Source organism: Meleagris gallopavo, chromosome 5 (genome assembly GCF_905368555.1).
Source record: "Meleagris gallopavo chromosome 5, MGAL_WU_HG_1.1, whole genome shotgun sequence".
Lineage (NCBI taxonomy): Eukaryota > Metazoa > Chordata > Aves > Galliformes > Phasianidae > Meleagris > Meleagris gallopavo.
In genome coordinates, this window is record NC_139408.1 from 42,770,138 (window position 1) to 42,797,120 (window position 26,983).

General features: G+C 39.3%; 2 protein-coding genes across 4 annotated transcripts in view; one reads left to right on the forward strand and one right to left on the reverse strand.

The window, feature by feature from the left end:
- Positions 1–5,637, reverse strand: part of KCNK10 (potassium two pore domain channel subfamily K member 10) — a 62,140-nt gene extending 56,503 nt beyond the window's left edge. Inside the window, exon 1 of the mRNA XM_031553637.2 lies at positions 5,453–5,637. Within this exon, the coding sequence (XP_031409497.1) occupies positions 5,453–5,504 (52 nt within the window). The 5' untranslated portion in view covers positions 5,505–5,637. The remainder of the gene's footprint in view (positions 1–5,452) is intronic.
- A 17,354-nt stretch (positions 5,638–22,991) lies between these two features.
- SPATA7 (spermatogenesis associated 7) overlaps positions 22,992–26,983 on the forward strand; it is a 35,167-nt gene continuing 31,175 nt past the window's right edge. For 2 of the 3 annotated variants that reach the window (XM_085225466.1, XM_085225467.1), the window contains exon 1: positions 22,992–23,182. In XM_085225466.1, the coding sequence (XP_085081592.1) occupies positions 23,014–23,182 (169 nt within the window). In that variant the 5' untranslated portion in view covers positions 22,992–23,013. Of the gene's footprint in view, positions 23,183–23,235; positions 23,686–26,983 lie in introns of those variants that run through there. The other variant, XM_085225468.1, reaches the window with a different exon arrangement.

A 26,983-nucleotide genomic window follows, 5' to 3' on the forward strand; every position in this document is an offset into this window, starting at 1 on the left:
TGGTTAGTATCCTGCCTTCATTTGCTGGGAACAGAGCTATGTTTTTGTACATCACAGCTTTCCATAGCAATGTCTTCTTACCCTGAGCTACTAAAAATGTCTTATTAGTGCAGAAGGATACTAAGTTGTCTAGCCCACAGCCGCACTTCATGATATTAAACACATATTTTCATATATATTCTTGAAACGAGAGACAGAAATGAGATTCCTCATTCTACTCATTTATGTCTTTATAATAGTTTGCTCTTTGCATAGGTTTCTGATATTAAATGGCAGAAAAAGCAGAAACTGGAACAGTTTGTAACATTTTGCAGCCAGTTTAATTTTATACTGAGTAGTCAACACTGAAGAGTTCTTCCAACAGCCATTAAGAGATGATCCAATCCTGCTATCTGTACAGACTCGGGTCCAAATGCAGGTGTCCACTTCCTCTTTAGGTGCCTCAGGTGAAATGAAAAATCCCACAGAAGGACCTATGGAAGACTTGTGCCCATCTGGAGAAGCAGCTGGGGACTATCAAATGGCTCTATACACATCTAATGGGAAACTCAATTGAGCCTTCAGTGTCTGCAGAGATGTGGAAGTAATGCTAGTTTCCTCTAGTTGTAGAGTGCAGAGATAACCTTATTTCATAAGTGATGTGATCGATGCATAAAGACAGGCTGTTTTTCTCCCTCCTAATTGTTTTAGCACTGATTGCAATACATGTGATCTGCTTTCAATAGCAAGTCTTAGATTGCTCTAAACAAGTTAATTATATTTCACAACACCCTTGTGCAGTAGACAAAAATTAATATTTCCATTTTGCAGTCAGAGAAGAAAGGAGGAAAAGAAAGGGTAAGTGACTTACTGAAAGTTAAACAATAACTCAGTGGCAGAATCAGAAAAACTCCAGACTTTCAATCACAGCTTGAATTCACCACAGACCACTAACACAAAATGTAAGGATGATAGTAATAGCATGATTTTAGGGTTTCAAACTGAGAGAGCTACCTTACATAAAAGATGTGTTTGCAAAAAGACACTGAGCTTGTACCAAAACTTCAGAGTTCTAAAAGATCGAGTTGAGATAAACATCTAGCTGAAAATTCAAAGGGCTTTGATAATCCATATCACTGCAATGATGGTACAAAAACAAACAAACAAACAAACAAACAAACAAAAACAAAAAACCTGGAGGCACAAATGATGGATCAAGGTTGAACTCCATTTTCTGCTTACTAACATCATCACCTTGGAAAAAACATCAAACCATCACTCTGCAAGACATTCATGTTTGGAGATAATTTCTGAGCATGTTGGAAAGGGTCACATCTATCCTCTTCTGGGAAGAAGCAGTAATTTTAAGCTGACAATTTATGCTAACAATTAGCATAAAAAAATGATATTCCTGTGATATCCAGAGTTTTGGACAGAATGAAGGATGCTTAAAAATATATTTGGAAAGACTTTGTAAGCTAACTTAAGTATGGACAACAGGACTCCAAGAGGAGGGTGGGAGATGAAGGAAGAGAAGAACAATTACAAGAGTTAGAGTCTCTGTATGCTGCTCTAAATGCAATCTTACATTTCAAAATGTTTACATGAGAATTTGCATGACGTATGAAACTAAAAATCTGATCTACTAATTAGTGTGAGGATTGCATTGCCTAAATTGCACCAAACAGAAGAAGGAAAAAATCAATGACAGGCAAATTACAGAATCACAGAATTGTAGGAGTTGGAAGGGACCATCAAGACCAACCCCTCTGCCAAAGCAGGTTCCCTACACCAGGTCGCACAGGTAGGCGTCCAGGCGAGACTTGAATATCTCCAGAGAAGGAGACTCCACAACCTCCCTGGGCAGCCTGTTCCAGTGCTCCGTCACCCTCACCGTGAAGAAGTTCTTACGCACATTCGTGCGAAACTTCCTATGCTGCAGCTTATGTCCGTTTCCCCTCGTCCTGTCTCCACGTATCACTGAAAAGAGACTGGCCTCACTACTATGGCCGCCACACCTCAGGTATTTATAAACCTGGATCAGGTCCCCTCTCAGTCGTCTTTTCTCAAGGCTAAACAGACCCAGTTCACTTAGCCTTTCTTCACAGGGGAGATGCTCCAGGCCCTTCACCATCTTTGTGGCCCTCCGCTGGACTCTTTCCAAGAGATCCCTGTCTTTTTTGTACTGGGGAGCCCAGAACTGGACACAGTAAAATTAAATGCCCTTTGATAGTATAAATCCAAGCTGATTCTAGCAGTAAGACAAATAGCAGGACTTTTCTTCTTTTTTTCTTTTTTTTTCCACCTCAAATGTGAGGATACATAGTATGAGATCCTGTATCCCTACTGAGAGTCCAGCTCTGTGAAAGAATGTGTTTCTTCTGCAGGAGCCTGTTTGGGATTATGCTCTTCTGTTAACCAACTCACTCAATGCATATGAACACTATGTACATTCTGTTGTGAGATTCTAGGACAGTGTTCATACTGGAATGTTAGGAACAAATCCTAATGACTTTTGCAATGACATTTGATAATGAATGGAGTTATATAGTGCCTAGGACAGGAGGGAACTTCCCTGAGGGAACCCGAACCTTAGGTACTCCCAGGTTTATGAAATAATTGGTTTATCTAGAAAATACACTGATCAGTTAGAGAGACTGCAGAAGTAATTTCTGTAGCCATGACAAGTGAAGATGCTACACAATAGGATAAAAGTATATACAGTTCAATACCACCATGCCTTATTTATTCTAGTCTAACAGTCTACAAAATCAGTCCACTTAGCTATGTATAACACATGAGCTCTTACATTAAGTCTATTCCTTTAAACTTGTTCCATCCACAAAGTATTTCTATGCTATATTAATTTTCACTGACGTGAAGTGAGAATAACAGGTTTATGTGAGATGAAGTCTACCAGTAAGTTCTATTTATTTATCTAAATATATAAAGTGCAGTCCATTAACACCATTAAAGAGTTTGAGCATTAATTCCTTTCAACATATATCATCCTGACCTGGAATCAAAAACCAGCAATGTCATCAGTCTCAAGCCAATCATACCTCCACAACAAGGACTGTGGGCTTTAGAAATGTTTCTGGAATAGATAGATAGATAGATAGATAGATAGATAGATAGATAGATAGATAGATAGATAGTCAGACAGACAGATAATCCAGCAAATTTTGCCTTGAGTGAACTGACCTAAACATCTTTGAGATGCCGTAGCTCTCACTTTCATCCTCAACATGTTACCTTGCTTGCCAGAAACATTGGTTGAAATATTTCAAGTAGTGTTAGCACAAGTCAGCACAATTTACGCTAGACAGAAACATGGAAACTGCATGTTCTCTATCTGACTAGAACAGAGAACTATCACACAAAACACACTGCAGTGAGCCTGCTAACGGAGTGTGAACATTCACTGGCCACAAGTTCTGCTTTTAATACTGAGGACTCTTCGTATCCTTTCACTGGATTTTTAAATGTTGATCTAAGAAAGTAGTATCCAAAATGTAACATCCTCCTAACCTCGTACCTGCAGAGAAGAGACCACATATGCAACATCAAACTGCTCCTGTATTGATTGGACCGTAGACAATTTTTCCTTATCAATTTGAGTTTTTCTATTCAATTGATTTTTATCTATTTCCTGAGTCCCACAGAGAATTAGAAATTAACATTTCTTGCTTCCTTCCTGGCTATGTGTTAATGACCTTGCTGCTTGGCTAATGAAGACTATACCCTGAAGGAAAATAACAGGTAGGATTCTGCAGTCCTTACCAGGGAATCAGCCTGACAGTGGGGGAACCTGCTGGGTTTGAGGTCCTTAACCTGTTTGAATATTCTGTGGTTTTGGACTCATTAGTAAATTGTGACCAACCACCTGTTGAATCCATATGCTGTAAAGCTGTTTTCCAAGCAGGGGGACTGCACACAGAATATCAGCAGTACAGCTTCTTGTGTGCATAGTCAAGGGAGGGGAGGGAAGGGCTTCTTGCAGTAAAAGGCATTTTGCAATGCATAAAATGGAGTAAAATTAAGCTACAGAAAACACATTCAAAAAAGCACCTGGGAAGAGCAGATTTTCACCACATCTGATTTTGACCACAGGATAGGAATATGCTCCTATTGAAATAACCAAATGTGTTAGTGTTACTGCCCATGTGTTGGCTGTGAAGCCGAGGGTGGAGGAGACTGATGTGTCGACTTCAGCTTTCACCTAATTAAAGATGTAGTAAGGCTTAAACGAAAGCTTAATTGTGTATCCTATGCAAACAGCACACCAGATCTGCTCGGCAGAAAGATGTCTATTCTGCTGTATTTCTTCTACACCAAGAGAAAATGTTTCTAATGGTTCTTTTTTAGAAATTAGGACACAGAGAGTGACAAATAGACCACTAAAACCAGACCTGCAGAATAAAGATGAATACTTAAAACCCATGCTATCACTTCATACTTCCTGCAAGCACTGCTGTACAGCAACTAGCTGCCAGCAGCTCTACTGCAAACCTCAGCATATGGCTCCAAGTTGCTCTGCTCCTGTATCAATGCACAGAAATATGACACACCAACATATACATTGCCAGTAGGATTTTTTCAGTTATTTCTTCTGTAGAATGCACATGAACTTCTTTCCATGCCCAGAAAAAAAAAAAAAAAAAAAAAAAAAGAAAGAAAGAAAGAAAATGAAAAAAAGAAAATGAAAAAAAGAAAAAAAAAAAAAAAAGAGCATTTCAGTATGGTTTATTTTAAAACACAACTTAGATCATTTTTTTGAAAACCACTGCACTGGCGTAAATCTCCTGCCACCATCACACAAACACTCCCTAAGACAGACTCCAAGGCTAACTACAGAGTTAATCAAACTATCCGCTTGTGATGAGCAATTGTTTATAGGACAGTGTAAAAAGTCAAAAGGTCCCTTTGGGCTCCATTATTTAATGTGTGTTTTTGTAGTGTTCACATTATGGGTTATACTGCAGCAGCATTTTGCTCCAGTTGCTTGCCAGCATTTACCGTAGAGGAGCCCTTAGCAAGCTGTCACATCTGTGTCCACTCCTGTATACCACCCATTTAGCAGAGACAATGATGACCAGAAACAACAAAGGAGCGACAGATAAAACAAACAATGCTCTGAGCCAGAGACCACAGCCATCCCAAGCAAGTTTGCCATGGAAATACTCAAGAAAAAAGGAGGGAAGGAAAAGGAGACATCAAATACATAACTGTAAAACTTACACCCAGATGAGGTTTTAACCACGTACCCACACAACCCCACATCTTTGGAGCAATTTCTAATGCCTTGGTAGGGCTGAGGAAGGAAGAACAAACAGAGCACATGGGAGGCAGACAAGCATCCAGCGTCTCCTCCCATTTGGAGTCAAATAGTCTCCTGCGAGTCACGAGACGGAAGGAATAATACTAATAATTGTTATTATTGTAATAATGATAGTAATAGAGATTCACCAACCTTGAGGATCCCAGTTCACCTGTTTTCTTGGAGTCTCGATTGGAAATTTCATCGCTTCCTTTTTGCACGGGGAGGAAAAAGAATTAAATAAATTTCCCGACCTTCCTGTCTCAATGCTGCAGTCAAACAAATTAATTTCAAATTATAGGGAGTCTGCGCTGTTTGACTGAGGGGAACTGGTGGTTGCCAAGGCAAGAGATACACAAATAAATCAAAGAAAGTGGGGAGGGGCGGGGAGGGGAGTGGGGCGGTGGGGTTTGCAGAGGGGGTGCGGACACCCCAGCAGAGAGGGGGAGTGGAGATAAGGTAAGGGTCAGAGGAGTCGGGGCTGGGCAGCGTGTGCCGCTGCGTCTTGGGCTGCCCGATCCCTCGCAGATGCTGGGGCGGCACGGTCCCCGCTCAGCCCACCTAAGGGGCTCGGGGCTGGGCAGCCCTCAGGAAGCGAGCCATGCCCACCCCCAGCATCACCTCCCACACGTACACACCCCAAAGCTGAGCCCACGTCAGCTCGGCCGCAGCACTAGGAGAGTAACAGGTCAGCAGCGGGGGCGAGCAGCAGCGGGGGCGAGCCGCAGCGGCATGGCTGGGGGAAGGCTGGGCACCCTCGGCTGGGTGTAGCAGCTGCCTAGCTCGCTGAGGAGAGCCGAAGCAGGAAGGATGGGAGGAGGAGGGGGAGGATGATGAGGAGGAGGGAGCCACCCTATAGCTTTGAAGGGAATTCACCGAGTCCCTCTCCGCACTGCCTTAAAAAGGGAGTGGGAAGAGGCTGCGAATCCCTTTGTGAGGAGGCGGCGGCGGCGCCGCGTGCCCCAGGAGGGGAGGGGAAGAGAGGCTCCCTCCGATACTTACTGGGTCCCCGGCCCAGCAGGAGGATGCAGGCTGCTTTGGCAGAGTTGGCAGCCACAGCCACGCTCGGCTAGCTACTAGCAGCAGCACATGGCAGGAGCACGGTAGCAGCCAAAGTCTCCGCAGCACCGGGGGAGGGGAAGGGCAGGGATGCTCAAAGCCGGCAGCCCAGTCTAAAGACCGACCAACCAGGGGCTTCCGGTCCCTGTGCCCTGTCTACCTCGCCGGGGGGACACGGATAGACACCTGGCGTCCAGGCAGGGCTGAAAGATGTGGTCAGGCTGCGGGGAGGGGGTAGGAGGGCTGGGAGGAGGCTCAGGGATATCAGTGACTTTCCAAGCCCACAGGCGCTTTGGAAAAAGTGGAAGACGCTGGGTTCTCCCTTGTGCCGTTATCAGACACTTACTACTTGCCCAATCTGCAGTTATCCTCTTCTCCCTCCTGCTCCTGTTTTCCTCAAATACAAATAAGGGTAACGGTTTACACCAGAAGAGCCTTCAGTTCGAATTAAAAATGTATGCCTCAGCTTCCCTCCTTTAGCCAGGAAAACAAAACCCCAGCCCATCTGCAGGGCTGAAGGAGGAGTGTGAAAGGTTAACCCTGTCCTGCCTCCAGTTCTTCAAACTGTGAAAAGCAGATAACTCACTGGGAATGGTTTTGTGGGAGATATCCACATATTTACATGGGTCATGTGTCAGAGACCCACATTAGAATCAGACCTGAGGTCTATAGCCAAACAAGCTTCTGGATTTCCAGGAATCAAGTTCAGATTATAAACTTGGTGCTTGAGACAATTTCTTTTCCTGCGCTTTTTGCCCTATACTTCTTTTCACCCAATTGCACTTTCTGTCTTGTTTTCCTATCTGTTGCTCAGATGTTAGTTAACCTCGTAAGAAAAAAGAGAGAAATCTCACCCAGGTGAAAAGTTATGCTGTCTGAAGTGTGTGGTTCTCCTTGGGAAACTCTCATTGTGAAGACTGGCATGCTCTCTACACTTCCAGATTCAGAAGGTAAATAACACACACTCCTGCATTCCCACTCTTTGTTCAACCCTACCCAGGAAGAGAAAACCAGTATTTGTGAATCCATCACCTTAATTTGGCAGTAGCATGAAAGTCCTTTAAAGCAGTATGTACTTCAGAGGTACTATATGAAATAGTAGTGCAAGTTTTCCTTGGGGGGAGGTGCTGGGTGCCTTTTCTTAATCCGAGCACCCCTGTGGCTCTTGTTTTGTTCTGTACAGGAGGAGGCGGGAGAGGCTGCTTCAAGGGAGAACACGGTAAGAATTATAATGAGCCTGCTCAGTCAGATTTGAATTTGAGATGATTGCAATGACACCAGGAGAACAAGGTATTTCCTTTGCAAGTACCCTACGATGCTTTCTGAAGAGGCTTTGGGATTTCTGTTGACGTTACTTCTGCAAACTGAATGAAAAAAATTGAGAGTAGGCTTCGCTAATTGTGCAGCATGATTGCTTGAGTCATGACTGGAAATCTTTTTGCTATTCTGGTAACAAGAAAGACTTCAGAGACTTTCGAACCCCTCATTCTAAAGGACTTCTAATGCTATATATATATATAAAATACACGTATACACACATGAATACATAAAATCTATGCATGTGTATAACATTTCTTCAGTATTCCAGTTTCCAGTTTATTATTAGTATCTTCCTTTTCTATTACTGGTAAAAACTTACATATACACAAATATTACTTAGTTGTGATTAGGAGTTCCATCACTCTAATCCAAGCAATACTTTGTCTTTTTGCCATAACTACTAACAGTTAACTGAGGAGGTAGTTATTATGCTGTAATTATCTGCCCACTGAGAACTCACCCAAATTCAACAAATTCAAAGTGGCTCCTGAAAGGCCAACAGTATTTAATACTTGCTAACGTAAGCATTAAATGAACCTATAGTCTAGAGGTAAAATCTTCAGGTAATTTCATTACCAAGCATTTGCAAATGAACAGATCCTGTCTTTTGCTGTCTAAAGAAGAGTTTTAATGTGGCCTTAAGAACCTTACATTATTAAACTGACCTTAGAGAAACATCATATTTGTTTGACTTATGGTATCATTAAAACACTAAGTTCATAATAGTGAAACAATACTATATCCCTGTCTTTGTAACCACCCAATGTTCCCATATTCCTCAGAACTATTTGTAAGCTTTACAGCAATTTTTATCTTGGCTCCAGCCATGCAGCTTAAAAATCTTGTGGTAAATCGATTGCGATCTGTCAGGTACAGAAATACATGATATCATACAACTGTTTTGCAATTTTTTACCATGTTATGATCATGGAAATCTTGCTCGATTATTTCAATACCTCAGACCTGTAGTTTTATCTAGTTGGCCAATTTATTTCCAAAGTAACTCATTTAAAATCAATGGGGTTACTCCAGAGATGGATTTGGCACAATGAGCGCATCTTTCACTGACAGCACAGCTGTTGCATAGAAACGTAACTATTATCTTATGCAAATAAAAGGCCTTTCACCCCTCAGCGATGTCGAATTCTCATGATAGGCAGAACTGGTGCCTTGAAGCTATAGTATTTCAAGCTGTTACTCTGTCAACTTTTATAAGCTAAGTGGATTCAGTAATGTTTAATATTTAAATAGGAGACCACCAAGAAAAAAAACTATAGCATAATCAATCTACTTTAGTACTTGCATAACATTTCTCAGGTCCTGACTTTTTAACAGTGATTTAGCAAATCAATCTGCTAAATTCTTCAGATCTTACATCCTCAGAGTTGGTGTCAGCCGAGATCAGTGTCTTGCAGGGATTGACTTGCGACCATCACAACACAACAGACAAGACACTATCTATTACACGCAATCTCACTGACAGAAGAATAAAACGCTAAGTTCCATTTTATTGTTCAACAATAATATGGCATGAGTGACTTAAAAGCTGTTCTGGTGTAACTGAAAGAAGGCCACAGCAGAACAGAATAATAAATATATCTTATACCCAATTAAATCCAGTAAATAGGAAGTAGAAAATGCATCAGTGGTAGATAGAAATCATCTGTAACTTTCATGTTAAATTTCTTGGACATACTGAAGGGATACAATATGGTTAGGTGGAAATCTTTTGCAGTCTTCGCGTCATCACTTCGCAATATGCACATATGTGCAAGTAACTATTCAGTTTATGGTTGCTAGAAATGTGCTATTTCTGATTTTGGAGATTGTTGTTTGTTCAGTTTATTGCCATAAGACAGCTCTTATTTACCCTAAGACTAAGAAATCCAAAGTATAAATCAAGTGAAGGGCACTCTGTTCTGTTCTGTCTTGGGTAGTATGAGTTTGGACAAGACCCAGTGAAGAAAAATTTTATAGCTTTTTTACTTCCTAGGAAGCCTTGTGTGTAAGAAGACTTATAAAGCCTTCTCTACAGAGTAACCTGAATAACTTTCTTCTGATGGTTTTCAGAAGATTTAATGTGTCTGGAAATCAAAAAGTTAACTAATAATCAGGATTACCTCATCTTGTGCAAGGAAAACAAACTTGCTATTGCTTTTTACTGCTTGGTGTTTCTCAGAAATCATTAAGCCTCGATTTTCATTCATGCAGAGATGAACCCATAGAACTGCAAGTCTTTATTGGCAGAAATGATTTTAACAAAATAATTCAGTTTGAGGCTTTGTAATAGCCTTTTCCAGAACAGGATCTGCACAGATCTGAGCTGTTTAAGTTACCACAGACAATCTGCAAATTCCTTTGGCCAATGACACTATGGATGCTATCTCTCATATCCTAATGCACTGTTCATATTCCCAGCCTCACTGTAAGCATCCATCCCCTAAATGCCAGAACTGAAGAGAGTGTGCCTGGTTTGCATTTTGTAATTATCTACTTCATCCTCAGTTCTTTCCTGGTAATAATTTTTCATTAGCCAGACTCGAGCTTTCAGACACCTGTTACACCAGTCCCTTTATTGTGCTAGCAAGGACTGAAGTGGAATAGTTAGCTCACATTTTTATTCTATCTTTAAAATTACAGTCCATGCACATTATTACTGTAATAATATAATGCAGCATTTTGTTCAGAAAGGTCTGTCATGTAAAACAAGTATTAACTCAAGCTCTATAGTACTGAATCTCTGATGGAACCCACTTACATCTGTTTCATATTAGTTTAATTTGACTTCAGTACAATTACTCCTGAATCATGGTCATGGGAGAATTACAATCTGGCCCTTAGTTTTTTCCATGATGTCTGCAAAGAATCCTCATAAGATCAAAGTCTGATATTTAACAAAAATAGAAAGCTTGATTAATAAAAACAAGCCACCAAATTCATTTTACAGCAGTAGCAGTACTGTTTTATTTCCTCTTGTCATTTTTTAAAGATTTATTACTAGATAGCTGCATGAACCTCTACCTTAGCAGGTCGATAACTTTTCTCTATATTAAACAGGAAATTTGAGGGTTAGCTTTCAGAGATACCTATGTTTCTTTGTCAGTCACATCACTAGCAGAGTCGTGCGAGGACGGACGCAGTGTGCAGAAGCGCGCCCAGCCTGCTGCTGGCTTCAGGACCCTGGACAGTTGAAGTCGGCCACGGGCAGGGGCTGCAGGGGAAGCGCCGATTCCGCAGCCTCGGCCCCAGCCGCCCTGATGCCTGAGCGCCTGGCCCCAGGCACTGCTTTCCCACGTCCCAGGCGAGAGTCTGGCCTGCCAAGGCGATGCAGAGCCAATGCAGTGACAATGCAGGCTTTCTAAAGCAATGTAGCAGCAGATTGAAAGAAGAACGGTGGATAAATGAGTGGATGTGTTTAATGCATTACAGAAATATATTAAGTCACATCTGCATATAAAGAAGTCATTCAAGTAGTCATCGACAGTTGCACTACTGAAGAACAGCAAGGAAAACAGAAGTGTGATTTTATGTATATGATTGTTCTAATATTTCTTTGTTTAATGTCTTCAAATAGAATAAACACACTTACGAAGCTTTGTACTTAGAACACATTAGGATCTTGGGCAAGACTTCAGATTATTTTCCTTACTGCAGTATAATCTGACTATTTCCTACCTAATCTGCAGGACAAGTAAACTAAGTCAGCTATTTGCATATCCTGTACTCAGACTTGCCTTCTAGCATACATGACATGCAAACTTATCAGTCAGTAGGGCAAGTTTGGGGCCACACACATGAAGGAAGTCAGTGCTCTTCTCAGAAGCAATGTCTTACCACACATTTTAATGAAAACTCTCATCATTTCTTAGAATCAAGCATGCCAGTAATGCAGCTTTTCCTTTCAGTGTTCTTCATTGTATCATCACAGAAGAATCCTTACTGCAGTCTATTAAATGTGGGTATTAATGCAAGTATAGAATACATGAAGCAAGGAGGAACAGTCTGCACAGACACTATTAACTGTGACCAGTCCTCCTACAGTTTTCAGTCATGTTTTTTTTTTATCTACTCTGAACAGCAAGGGAAGAAAGATGATATACTGAGCATTTAAAGAGCTGACTACAACACCTGCAGTAATCATCATCATTTTGACAGTACTCAGTAGAGCTTTACAACTTCCTAAATTAGGCAACTTATTTATCACTCATGTAGTAAAAAGCTGTTCCAAAAAATGTGAAGGTGACGGTATTTATCATGGAGCTGTGGAACAGAGAATGAAATAAGGCTTCAATTTCAGTTGCACTACTAGATCTTTCCTCTAGCTTCTCCCAACTTCGTAGCTGAGTGCAGACACTTTTCAGCCAAACCACACAGATGCAGATCTTTTGCTGTCAGTACTTCAGCCATTGTTTGGAAGGTAACACTCTGAACTGCATAAGTCTTTGTATCTGCACACCAGATCTAGCCACATCAGCACTAGACCTCTTGAGAAAAAGACCTTGAAACAGTATGGTATTTCAAGCAAAACCAAATCAATACATTAATATTCTGTTGTAGGAAGAGCGGGGGCTATGTTCTGAGTGTAAATTAAAAATTATTAATACTTATTACAGGAGCAGTGCCAGGCATTATAATGATAAGCAGAAAAATGTCTCATGATGGAAAATCGTAATATACTAGCAAGGAAAAAGAGCTATTTCCACATTTCTGAAGATACAGTAGATGAATCCCAGTTTGAATATATACACAAATCATACACATGCACATATATATATAGCCATGAATAAGAAGTAGAAATACAAACCCATGAGGAGGATCTTCTGGACTTGGAGGAAAAAAGGGAAATAATGAAATGACTGGATTCATACCAGTGTATAACAACATATTCCACAACAACTACCCTGATGATTGTACTCTCCATTTCATTAACTGTTTTGCAGTATGTTGTTAGATAAGATATAGTGGGATTACAAGTTTAGATGTAACATGGCAAGAGACTGCAGTGTTATTCACACATGGCATACTCTCACCAAAGTGAGAAGCTCACTGTGAATCAATCCATAGGCAGTGGCTTCTCACAGTTAGCAGATCTGCTACAGCCTACAGACCAGCAGGTGACATGCATTTCATTTTGCTACCCATGAAAAGAAGTGTGTCACCCTACATAATTACAGTAAGCTTCTGGATTATATGTAGTCTGGGAATATAAATGTAAAGGTGAGGTTATGTGAATTGGGAATTGTACTGAGATAACAAGTCTTTATGCTGAAGAATAAAAAAAATAATGTGCATAAACTTCCTAAGCTAACAATTGCAGGTTCTCTACAAGCTGCCTCCTTTGTATATTTACATTCTGAGCATAGATATTATTTAAGTATTTTACAGAGCATTTCAGGAATGCCTCCCTGCTGCTCTAAACAGCTGCAGTTACTGTTGTATGTAACATAGAAAAGTCTTGGGATCTTCTGTTCAAAATGAACAACAAAAAACACTACATTTTTTTTTACATCTTCATGCTGTATTTTTATATAAAGGTCCCACTTAGTAATCTTCCTTACTATACAAACAAGACACGGATAATCTCTAGCCCAGAGATTTAGTACATTTGTTAAAAAGATAGATCAAAATTACTTGCACTACAAAATGCATGTACAAATCAGACAAGCATTTCCTTTTACTTTTCTTCTTTTTTTTTTTTTTTTTTTTTTTTTTTAGTTTTACAAGGCTATCTATTAAGGCACTAAGGCACTCCTCAGCCCTCATTTGGAACACTTCTTTGAAATTCTAACGAGTACTGGGGATTGGTAACTGTTTTATTACTGCAGCTGTCAACCAATGCGTTCAAAAGTGCCAAGTGCTTTTCTATCCACAGATGAAGAAACCTTGAAAAAAACAGTTTGAAGACAGTGCTAGGTATTCACTTCAAGAAAAAAAAAAAAAAAAAAAAAAAAAAAATACCCCTTTAAATTATTTCCAGTTGACCAGCAAAGAACTCAGGAATACAAAGCAACTATTCCTGCCCAAGTTCCTAAAGTTATTTAGGCAACCAACACCAAATGAATCAACGGCAGTTAGGCACCTAAATATCTTGCAAATCTTCTTTTAAACATATAACACCAAATCCCTCAGTACTCTAACCAAGGTAATAGAATAAAGGAAGTAAAGAATTTAGCACCAAGATAAGTTGCAAGCATTTTGAGTAAAGGAAGATGATGGAACAAATGAAGGTTCTGTTGCCATCATAACTAATTATCTACACAAACAGTGGTAATAATTTACTCAATTATAGAGTTCAGAAGTAATGTAGAAGTGTACATTTATGGTACAAGTTTTCTGCATACCAAGTGGGAACTCAGTGCAGCAACAGTTATATAAATCTTGACAGAAATTTGATGCTACTAACATTAGATGCTGCTAAATATATAAACAGGCATGGAAGTTTGCTATTACAGGTCCTTGTTAGATAGATCAATAATTTTCCTTTGCCAATGCTTGTACTTGATATTTCAAGGAGAAACATAATACAGCTAATTCTATTCTCTTTTGCATCTTCCAGCTGAGCATCTGAAAACTATCCCTTAGCAAAAAAGGATCACGGAAATCTTCTTACAGAATGAGATTACTGATGTATAGAATAGTCTAGCATCTCATTTAGTTTCATGAAGATCTTGAATAGAGTGTAAAATGGAAATGAGATTTTTCAAAGCCAAACACTTAGCCAGAAAAAATAATAATAATTTTACGATGCAAGAACCCAGACTGATATACTGAAAAATGCTGTTGTTAAAGAAACAGTGCAAGAATCAAAACATACACATATCGGCTACTATCATTTTACTTGGAAAAAATATATCTCTACTAGCAGTTCATTCCATATAAAATATTCTATGCATAAAACCATTCTCCTTCTCAATTATCACAAATATCAATAAATTATACACGTTGGCTACTTGGGTTATAAATCAGCACTTCATATTAGTTTCTGGCAATATAACATCATCCTTTAATTATAATTAATATCTCATTCTTGATTTTGTAACAGTCCAAAAATAACATATTATGAAGGCTTTTTAATTTTTCATTTTATTTAATCACAGAAATCCATACCTGTTAATGTATCGCAGTACGTCAACTTCATTTTTCTTACTCCAGTAATTCTCTGTCTTGAAAAGCAGTGGCCAAAACTGAAATACAGTCATTAATATCTATTGCAACTTTTACTTATTTACAATTTTTTTGTATAATTTTTCTCAGGCTTTTTCACATACTAACACATTTATTTCTCTCCAAACTGGGTAAAGATATATATTTAAGGTAAACCACAGAAAATCTGGGATCCTTCTATCTTCTCATTTCTTATAGGAAACTCATTGAAGCAATGAAATTAATACTAACATAACTAGCGACAAACTCAAAAACAAAAGAGATTGTATTTAATATTTGACTCTTGAACATGCTTTTTCTGCTTCAGAAGTATGACATCTTTAAGGAAGATAGGCCTTAGTTTAGATCTGTTTGAGTTTGGATGGATATTTAAACAAGTTTGTTTTTTCTTTTTTTTTTATTACAACAAATGTTTACAAAACAGTAAGATTTGAAATACAACAAGTAGATGGATTGCGCGTGAAAATTCTCTTAGACATGGATGCTTTTTATGAAAGTTTACAAAATGAATATATTTAGGGTTTAGCTTGAAGAATTGTGTCAAAGATCTATTTTTGGCCTACTTTGTTTTCTACAATCATATTAATTATTCATTAATCAGGAGTTAGTAATAGAAAGCAGCAAAATTGCTTTTGTTTGCAGTTGTTTCTGATGCTCCTACTACATAGTAGTAGGAGGAAATCCAGCTGTTGCAAACACTGGATACACAAGAGTCTGATAGCCCATGGCATCTTCAGAAAAGAAGAGGCTGCCATGGGAACTGACTCTTAAGACAGTAAACTAGTATAGCTATATGTTCTCACTATTTTGGAGAAGCAAGTTGTCAGCTCAGTATTGCTGCCACAGCCACAACACAGAAGCATAGAAAACACAAAGTCTTTACCAGTAATGTAATCCACAAAACTTACTGAAATCCAAAAGAGATGCCCACTGAAATCTTTAAATTAAAAATACATTGGGAAACACACACACACACACACACACAAAATAGTATATCAATTTTCAGCAAACAAAACGCAATCATTTTTTCTTACACACAAAAGAGAAGGAGAATTGATAGGTCTACCCTCACCCCAATTTCTGACTTCTTAAATCAAAGATTTTTGTTGTCATCCCAAAATTACTGAAAGAACCATTTCATCCTCAAACAATTCCAGAGCAACAAGGAAAATGTACCCTCACATCTGCCAATCAATAGACAACAGTCTGACAGTTTGTATTCACCTCCATTTTGTTCTGAGGAAGAACTTTGCTTTAAACGTGACCTATTCCTTCTCAGGTATTTAATTCCACCTAAAAAAAAACTGCTAATGCTGTTAGGTCAAATAACAACTGAGGCTACTTATAACTTGCATTATTCTTCAAAAAATGAAATAACTTGTGTCCCAAACTGCTTTCTCTTCAGATCTAAATCTCTGGACTTAGAGAAATGATTAACAAACACCACTGAGAGTCAGATAACTACACCTCCAGTAAAGTGAACAGAAATTCCCTCCTCATAACTTCTGCTGGATTGAAAAGAATCTGCTAATATTTTTTAACTGGATCCCTTGTTGCTCAGACAGAAAAGCTTAGCCCACAACGAGGTCACTCCAGAAACTTCCAGAGATCTGAGAAAAGTAAAGGAATAAAAGAGAATAGCATGAGGCCAAGGAACACAGCTAGCCCCAACTAAGTTACCAAGCTCAAGATGAAACAAAAAAAAAAAATATTTAGAATTGAGATTAGCACTGGCACAACATTAGCATACACCCATCATGATTTAAAAGGTTTCTACCCACCTACAGAATAAAATGTGAGCAAACTTTTAAATAAAAGTATAAAATTTTTAAGACAGAGCCTGAGCAGTTTATTAAACATTAATACAATGTTGTTGCCTGTTATTAAAGAAACCATCATAGCACATAAGACTTATCCCTATCCTGGTTATATTTTCCTTTATTTCTATATTCTACAACTGGTTTGATTACTCAGAATAATTTCAACTCCTTCTAGTTAGAATTTCTATATTCCATCACGTTATCCTTTTAACAGCCAGCACTATTCACATTTAATATTAAAAGTCAGCCTTACCCTGCTGCTTTCTGTGACAGAAGATTAAAAATAAATATTCTGTGTTTAGTACTCACCTATCTTGTGATCTGCAGTTTTAATTTTAATACTTATTATTCAAACAATAGATGTCATTTATGTTCCTACTGATAAGAAGTACAGTGCAGAAATCTCATGCCAAATATGGAGACAAGTGAGCTAACCAAGTGTCTCCATTTTACTACAAGCTATGAATCATGTTAGGTGATTTAGACAGCAGCCTACTCAGGTACCTGACTCGGGGTGTACACAAGGTCACACAAGTCACTGACAGACTGTAAACAAACTGTGAGCATCCTGACTCCGGGGTCTGTGAAACATCCATCAAACTGAACTCCTCTTATTTTTTTTCCTGATGCATATAACAAGTTTATGGGGAAGAAGGTGCTATTATACTAAGTTCTAAAACATTAAAATTCAGGTTCTGTCTCAATCAGAATGTGGACTTTCCTGAAGTCTTATGATGTCAGTATCAATGCACAAATTCAATAAGTAGCAGATTTTTTCCTTGGAATATAACTTTAAACTGAAGGACAGTTTTAAAAAATGTAACAGAAAGTACTTACTGTTCTTCTTCCTAAAATGTTTTTATTTTGTTCTTTTTTTTCCCTACTATTAATAAAATGATTCCACAGGAAAAAAAAATACTCTTACAAAATTTATTGCAGAGTTACACTTCATACCCTCCAATTTGATTATTGTTGTTCTCTTGCCCACTGCTTTCTTTCACACATAGTTACAAGTGGTTAAAGTGACAGAAATTGCTATTACTTATGCAACGCAGCATGCAAGAGATTTTCTCAGTCTGTCATCTTCATCTTCCAGTATGCGTAAACAAAGAGGCAATGCCATTATAGTACCTTCTAAATCCAAAATAAACCCCCAAACTATTCCAGTTGGGAATTTCTATTTCTAGATAAATTGTATGTCACAAACCATGCAGATAGATACAAAACTACAGTGGAAAACTAGAGTATATTTGTATTTTGTCTTGCAGGCAATTTTAAAGCCACTCTTGAGAATTTCTTCTCTTGACCTTGTCAAATCCTAAGGAACTCTCTTGAGCACACAGGATCCCATTTGTTCAAGCACGTGCATGGATTCAGATAATACTAAGCAAGTATGAGCACTCTGTAATGGCTGTGTACAAGGTAGATGGGCCACACAAATGCTGCATTGACATTCTTCTGTCTGCCTGCTGTAGGCTGGGTAGATATAGGCAATCCATCTTGGTCTATTCACTGAGCTTAATAGAGCTGTGTCATTTATGTTTGTCTAATTTGAGTCCTAATTTTCTGTTATTGAGTGAAATATTAAAAATATGTTTTCATCCTTTTCCTCTTAATTACTATGAGTATATATTTCCTTGTGACATATAGAAAATACTAGAAAATAAAACATATCTTATGCAACCAGTTTGGACATTTATGTATTTTTTTCTCTTAAAATTCCAATTACACCTTTAGTTATTGCAGTATGTATTCTCAATACCTAATCATTCAAATAAAATAACGAGAAAAGAACAGTTCTCAGCAGTCAGCACTAAAAAAGGGCTATTTTTCATTTACGGTCTTCTTGTCTGTAAACTTTCATGGGAACAGTAGATAAACAGAAAATGACATAGTGTAAGAATAAATACAAGCAGATCTTGAGTCACCCCAGCTACTGGGTTTTACATTACAGCCTAAAATAACATCTACAGTTTATATGTTTTTTTCTCTGTCACATTTAAAAAATATTTTTGTATCACAGGGCAGATGCATGATATAACTGTATAAAACTGAAGAGAAAGAATAGATGTACAGAGTACATTTGCACAGCAGCTTCCTGAGGGAGTTTTGGCAGTACTTATTCATACTGCAGGGGAGACCTTTTCTTCTAAACGTGACAAATAGTATGGCAACTTAACACTATGCCATTATATATTGCTATAGTTCAATCATATTCTTTATCACATTCTCTCTTACTTTAAACTAGCTCTCTTACTGCATTCTAAATTACAGCATATTAAAAACTCCAAGTTTTAAGACATGGATCATCTCCTCTTAATTGTTTCTGCATCATCATTCCCAGTGGGACCTTAGCCTTTACAAAAATATCTGACTACTGTTGCCATACAACAATAACAAAACAACTAAACATGCTGCCATGAAGAACGGTAAATTGTCTCCAGCCTTGTCAGAATACATAACTCTCTTATCATTTTGAAAGTAACAATGATGTGTGAAGACTACGTGACTTTAAACAACTCTAAGGACCAAATGACCAAAAAAACACGTAGCACAGATCAAAAATTTCTCCCAGAAAAGTGTGCTTAAAAAAACACCCTCTTTCCATTTTGCCCTTGCATCAGCTCTTATAGTGCTACTCCTTTTGCCTGACACAATAATTTCCCAGGTAGGAGCAAAAAGTCTGCTCAGGCAGTCTGTTTAAATGTGTTCAGAAAGCACTGCCTCCTCTATGTTTCAGGGAAACATTTTTCTTTCTAGACCACTGTAGAAGAATGAGTGCAATGAGTCTGAAAGTGTAGGCTGGGGATTTCTGCAAGGCAGCAGCTGCCTGCTGTGAGCAGCAGCCAGTGCTGGGGAGGTGTACAGGCTGAGGCACAGGCAGATGACATAGTTGCACTGTAACAGGGCACTAATGCCAAAAGGGAGAGAGCAAGAATCTCAAGAAAACCTAAAAAACTTATTTCCATCTCAAAGTACACAGTGTGATGAATTTAGGGCTCTTCTGTATGAGCACAGGGTGCAGATTTGGTTTTGGGGATGTCTTCTGCCTGCATACGTAGACTTACAAGCAAAGACTCTCTAAAAAAAAAAAACAAAAAACTTCAGTTCTTTAGGGTACACACAAACTATATTTTCCAAGCTGGCTAAATCCCAGAAATGTAGAATTCTGACATTACAAATTGATCTTTGTCCCAAATGAAATGCGGACTGTTGGAGGTGCTGCCTGACAGGCAGTCGTCTTCTTTTTCAGCAGTGGAAACCAGGCTGATCTGTGCTAATCATGCAAAAAAAACCCCTAAGCTTCTTATGGACTGTTTCCTTTTTCTGATGCCCTTTTCTCTAACAAATTTGTTTCTTCCACAAAAATAAACACTACAGGTCTTGAGAATGCTGTTTTGTTGCAAAATACTATTAACTATAAATATGCCAAACAATAGGCTTCTACATCAGGTCACAAAATCATAGAAATATTAAGGTTGGAAAAGACCACAATGATCATCTAGTCCCATGACCAACCTATCACCATCGTGCCACTAAACCACATCCCTCAGTATCACATCTACTCTTCTCTTGAACAGCTCCAGGGATGATGCTCTACTACCTCCCTGGGCAGCCTATGCCAATGCTTTACCACTATTTCTGAGAATAATTTTTTTCCCGTTATCACAGGAAACCTGAATGTCCCCTGGCACAGATTTAGGTCATTCCCTCTTGTCCTGCAACTATTATCTGGAAGAAAAGGCCAACCTTCACCTTGCTATAACCTCCTTTCAGAAGGTTGTAGAGAGCGGTAAGATCTACTTAGATGATAAACTGGGGAGATGTAATTTGCAAGTCTTCTCTTCTCAGATAAGAACAAGTGATCTTCTAGACCTTCCACTGTGATTCTTCCTGCTGCTTCCATCCTCCCCAGTGCAGGCAAACTTTAAAACCACATTGTGCTCTAAAGTTTCAAGGAAGATGTGAAAATACCCTCCTGAGAAAGACAGCCAACAACATTCAGTGCTGTGTTTCTTCTTTTCAGTTTGGAAGAGGACAAAATTTACAATTTTCAATATGCTATTGACAATGATAGGCTCTCTGCAGCAATTCATTTCATTTATTTTTGAACTTACTATGACGGATCAAAATCCATGACCGATTAAATTTCTTTTAAGGCTTATTTTTATTTAGTACATGTTGCAGGAATTAATGTGTGAGCACATCACAATATATCCGGGTTAGCTTTTAATTACATGAAGTACATACACTCTTAGAGATCCAGTACAGCCAAAGGGCAAAAGATTGCAAGTCAGACCAGTTACAAACACAGAGCTCTGTTATATGTTGCTATTGGAGGTAAAAAACTTCAGAGCTGAGGTATTTCTAGGATGCTTCTGATTGAGGGGGAACTAGTGGAAATTGCTACATTCCCTCAGTGTTGCCTAGAAACCAGGGGAACAGTCATGATATGTTTCTAAAAACACTCACTCACATTTGGGAGTTGTAATTATCTACATGGTGAAAAAAACATATGAACAATGGGAAGGGCACTATGAGAAATACATCATTAGGGTCAGAAAGAACAGCCTAGTTACTAGTGTTGGGAATGATACACTGAGAATTCAAGAATGTGAAATTCTGAATTCAAACAATGAAACAAAAAGTATTCTAAAAGTATAAAGATATTGCTAAGTGCAGGTCATTTGAAAAACAAAACAAACAAAAATGAGAGATGTTTTCAGTAGCATGATCTCTGAAGTCAATACACAGCATTACAACTAGAGCCCAGGACACCACACAGCAGTGAGATCTCAAGCACTTAACCTCCTGTGCAGTATCATCAAGTATCTGAAACCGACACCGCTTTAAGACAATCCCTACTTCCACAATCTACTGGTTTAACTATATGAATTATTACAAAGAAGTCTAAGCACTGATACACAGCAACTAAGGCAACTGGTTTCCTGAAGCCCTATCTCCTACTTTCTAATTTTACATGCAATCAAAAATCCTCTTTGGGGGAGGGGAAAGAGAGCATTTGGATTCAAGGCTTTCTGGATTTTTATTCATGGAGGAGTCAACTTATCAGACACTCTTCTGGGCAGCCTGGTCTAGTGGTTTGTGACCCTGCACATAGCAGGGGGGTTGAAATTAGATGATCTTTGTGGTCCTTGTCAACCCAGGCCATTCTATGATTCTATGATTATGATGATATCATCGTCTTCACACCAAAAGAGATATAAGAGAAAGAAAAAATGCTATTAAATTGTTAACAACAACAAAATAAAAACCACTATTTTGTGACCTAATGGTTGGTGGAAGTTGACATACCATGAGAGCAGACACTTCATAAAAAACAGTCAGGAAGATGAGTTGGAATGGGGATCCAGAGGCTTGTATTTCCTTTCCTGACCCCTCTCAGACAAATTTAAAACCAATTATCATAACAGGTGGTTTTACAGAAAGCAGTATTAGACTATCGAAATGATCGCTATAATGTGGAGCACAAGAACTAAGGCTACATGCAAAGAGTACTTCACACAAAATAAATGGGAATATAAAAAATCATTAAAGATCTACTAAAGCAGCTTTGAAGGGAAAACACAGGCTGACCAGCAGGAGCTAGGGGTTAACAAGAAACTTCAGCTATGCATCCAACAGTCAATAGTTGACTACTGAAAAGTTTTCTGAAATATTTGGTAAGCACTACTGTCACACAGAATGTACAGCAGTACTTCAGGTTTCATCCAGCATGACTATGTCCGTTTCTGTGACTTCCTGGGAATCTGGAATGAGGATGAAGTAAGGATCTTGTTCATTACCGGCAAAAATGCATAGCTAAGGCTGCTGACTGCATTGAAAAACAGTGCTTTGTAGTTGAGAATTTGCTCTATAAGCGTTATTGTGTTCTTTGTATCATCTGTTGCAGTTTCCATGGAGATAAATAGGAGACATTACTTCTGGAATGACTATGTAAAACCAAACCTATCACTTCTTCAGAAAGTTGAATACAAACAAAATCAGTGTTAATACATACATCAGTGATATAACCAAATACTGCTTTTCAATATTTTCTGTTGTGGTTCATTTCTAAAGAACTGCTCTTTTGAAAGAGCGAATTTCTTCACTGTAACACACTGGGAACACTCCAGCTTCTCTACTTGCCATTCTCTTCTACAGAACATGACTAGTTTTGCTTAAAACACTCACTGGCACCTATTATTTTTTTACTTTCAGTCAGGTTGCAAGCAGGTTTAAATAATTACTGTGGATTCCAGGCGGGGGAGAAGCCATCCCCGAGGCCGCGGCCTGGCCCGGCGCTGCCCGCCCGCCCCCCCGCCCGCTCGGCGCGACGCTCCCGACACCATGGCAACAGCGGAGGCCGCCGGGCCAGGCCACGTCGCGCCGTGCCAGACTCAGCGCCCCGCCCCAGCCGGCCGCTGCGGAGACAGAGTTGCCGCCTTGAGCCGAGAGTCAGGCTCGCCCGAGAGCATGGGGGTGAAGATGGAGAGCGGCGGCGGCAGGCGGAGCCAAGGTGCGGGGCTGGGGGGCGGCGGGCGGGGCTTGCCAGCGTTGGGGCGCGCTGCCGCCCTGCCTTTCTCGGCCTTTCCGGCCGTGGGGTGCTGGGGCGAGGCCCTCTCCAGAAAGGGGCAGGGCCGGGTGGATCTGCTCGTGTGTTAGGGTAGCAATGGCGGCGGTGCCGCCGAGCCCACAGTCTGCCCTGCTGTGCGGGGCGCGGCTTGCCGCGGTCGGGGCGGCCCGTGTGGAGCTGGGCCGTTCAGAGCCATTCGAGCGTTTGCCCGCGGGGAGCACGGCTTGGCAGCGGCCTCCACGCGGGCGAGGGGCTAAAAGTTCAACCTAGGAACGTGGCCGCTAAAGCGTCCGCCTTACAGGCAGCATCGCTGCGGTGCTTCTGCCTTTCGTTGGCGCTCAGCGCTGCTGTGTCTGTGCGGTGTGGGATGGGCAGAGAGAGCCGCCTCGTTGTCAGCCTGAATTGCTTCGCCCTTTGGGATCAACGTTCCTTCTTTTCCAAAGCTGGTACGGCTCTGAACTGTCGTTGATAGTGGTGTTTTGGTGGGGTTTTTTTGTTTGTTGTTTTTTTTTTTTTTTTTTTTTTTGTGAGCACATTTCCGTTTAGATGGCTGTTGGGTGCAGGTCCAAGTTTTTTGGGGAGTAGTGGGTGTTAGTGTAAGTAGTGGGTGTAGTGTAAGGCTGAGAAGTGAAAGATTGAAATAAAAGCTCTGAAAAGGGTGGGAGGTCAGGTGGATGCTGCCAGGCACTTTACAGTGGTGCCCAGCAAGTGGAACTGTAGGGAGTCTGCTTTGGAAGGGGCTTGGGCTTGGGCTGCCTCTCCAACCCCTGTGATTCTATATGATTCTGTGATTCCTTACCCAGATTTAATCAGCTGTGGGCTGCCGTTGTGTTCAGTTCCTGCAAATACTCATAGGGACATTTGTCATTTGTGATAAAAACAGGCATAAACATGAAAAAAATGTTTACATGAGCTAGCTCCAGCTCTTGGAAAGTATCTGAAGTATTTTTAGATGTGAACTTGATGGCATGAATGGTATAAAACAGTGGTAGGAATTACTCAATGCTGTGCTGTCAAAATTGTACACAGCTGTGTCAGGTCAGATCTAGTGAGATAACATTTCACATTGCATCTTTGTGGTGTCAGATCAGGTCTTTGGAGTTGATGACAGATGCTGCTCCAGAAGATGTCTGATATCAGAGTAGAGTTTTAACATGAGGTCTAATACTACATGAATCTACAAACTTCTGGGCGAAAACTAGGATTTTCTGTATCCACAAATATCTATGTTTAATGTTCTTGTAGTCTCCATAAAAGACATTGCCCTTCATTGTGTGAAGGCAGTCTTACTACAAATCTGTCAAGTTCTTCACCGTTCATGTTCTTGATTTTCTAAGTATTTTTATGGACAATCACAGTCTGTTGACTGTAAAAATAGAATAAATAGAATATAAATCTAAATTTCATTCAGGCTGCAGAAGCTTTGACTGAATGACTCTTGCTGTCAAACAAACAAAAAACAATTATACAAAATAATTCGAAAGTAGGAAAGAATCATCTCTTTAAATGCTATTGCTTGAGTGCTTAGAAACTTATCAAATTATTTTGCCTGAGCAAAATTGGCAAAACAGCCCTCTAGTTGCTTACAGGCAGTCTGTGAAAGGGGCAGAACAAATATCTGTGTATTCTACATGAGATAGTCGTGTCCATGCAATGTCTGTTCAGAAAGTTAGTACTGTTTAGGAGGGATTTCTTATTTCATAATCTGTTATACTCTGTGCAGAGTTTTTGTTGTAATAGACAAGCATCAACTTGGTGATACCATTCTGAATCTTCAGAATTTGACCAGCATGAAAGTTGAAAAACTGTATTTGTATCTTCAAAGAAGAAAGGATATATGGAAGTCACAGTTGAACCATAACAATATATTTCAACTGAAAGTGGCAAATATTAATCACTGACCACAGCTTTTTACCAAATAAAAACCTCTTGTCAACCAGTCATTTAAACCTGCCGTTACTTTGCCCATTGGTAAAATAGTCTACTCAGTGACTTTTATTCACATAGTATGACTCATCCCATCTTCTTTCAGCAAATAATTTAAAACTGTTGTAGAACTGAAATACCTAATTGGTCCAACTTCATTGAAGGTTTCTGACATGCTTCAAATGAAATATGTGCTAAAGTAGCAGGATTCAAATCATTAACCCTACTTACTGTTTTGCTCCAATCATACTCTGCAACATTACCTGCAGCTCAGCGAAGCAAGAATTCTCTGATCTCTGTTTTGAGTGAGGCCAGCTGTGCCTTTTCAGTTAGAAATATGGGAAAATGGAAGATAAAATACTGATGGAGTATTTGTTCAGCACAAATAAAAAAAAAAAAAGAGAGCTTTTCTCTCTGTATACTATAAACTGAGTAGAGTGTTTTTCTCTCTATATACGCATGTAGAGGTGTATATGATGTCTGCTAATTGGAAAACTGGAATACTTTTCAAGAATTCTTTAAATAAGACTCAAAAGAACCTATTTGAAGGCTACTGCACGATTTTGTTAGATTTCTTTAATCAGGGGAAGTTTTGAATTTTGAAATAGTATTTTTGTTGAATAGTTTTCATTTATGCAGAAAACTGTTGCATTATTAGTTCTAAAGGACTGAGAGACCCAACTCTTGTACATTGAGAGTAGATGTAAAGAAGAGGTTTTGTGTAATCCAGCAGAGTGAGCATATAAATAGCGCCTACCTAATTAATGGCTTAGAAGATTATGTATGGTGTGCATGTCAGGAAATGATTCAGCGAATTACTTTCATAATATTTTGCCTCTGACACAAATGATCCCATGCAAAATTCAAATGGAACATTTAGAACTTCATTTTAAAATTGGAATATTGTAGCTTTATTCATCACATTTTGCTTAAGAAAAATTGGAAAATACATTGGCAATACATTTTTTTTTTCTGGTTGATTCTCTACTTTTTAAATAAGTCTTAAATGTGGTTTTGTAAAAGGTAGCTTCAAATTTAAGACTGTGTTCTGAGGATCCATGGGGGTTTTTCTTTGTAATCGAAACCAGAAGTGGATCCAGGAGTCTTCTACTTAGTTTTCATGAACAGGAAGAAAAGCAACATGTTACTAAGTCATTATGAAGTGTTCGGTTTTACCCCTCATACTTTTCAGATAGAATGGAACACTATCAGTGCATTCCGTAACCAGCTAAACATGAAGACGTTGCCTTTTGTGATTGTATAGGTACTGCAGGAAAGCAAAAAAGACTTGCCGTATTTTAACCTGTCTTCCTGATAAAAGGAGCCTGTGGGTTGATTCCTACTGTCTGCCAGCCTTTTCCTCTTTCTGATTCTGAATATATTAAGCAATTTCAGCCAGCTATGATTATGAAGTAGGAATCTTAGTGGTGTGAGCCTCAGTTTCTGAGTAAGGGAAGAAAATCCTCAATAGATTAATGCACTTTTTCGGGGAGAGGCATTCTGTTTTGTTGCCATCCCCAGATAAACAACAAGAGGATGAGCAACTAGTCAGCCAAGAATAAGCAACTAGATAATCTTAAACTAGGTTACCAGTTGTAGCATATGTTAACTAGATATAAACAGGATGTAAACTCAGATAAACCAGATGGCTGATTATAACATACAGCAGCTCTGCAGCCACAGCTGAGCAAGTAGGGAATGTGAGGGTGAGGGGGATAGATGACTGCCAGGGAAGAAAAGAAGTCAAGTTGGGAAAGTTGAAGGAGGTTTACAGGGTATGGAAGTAAGCCACGTTGAAAGTATCATTACTAATAGACC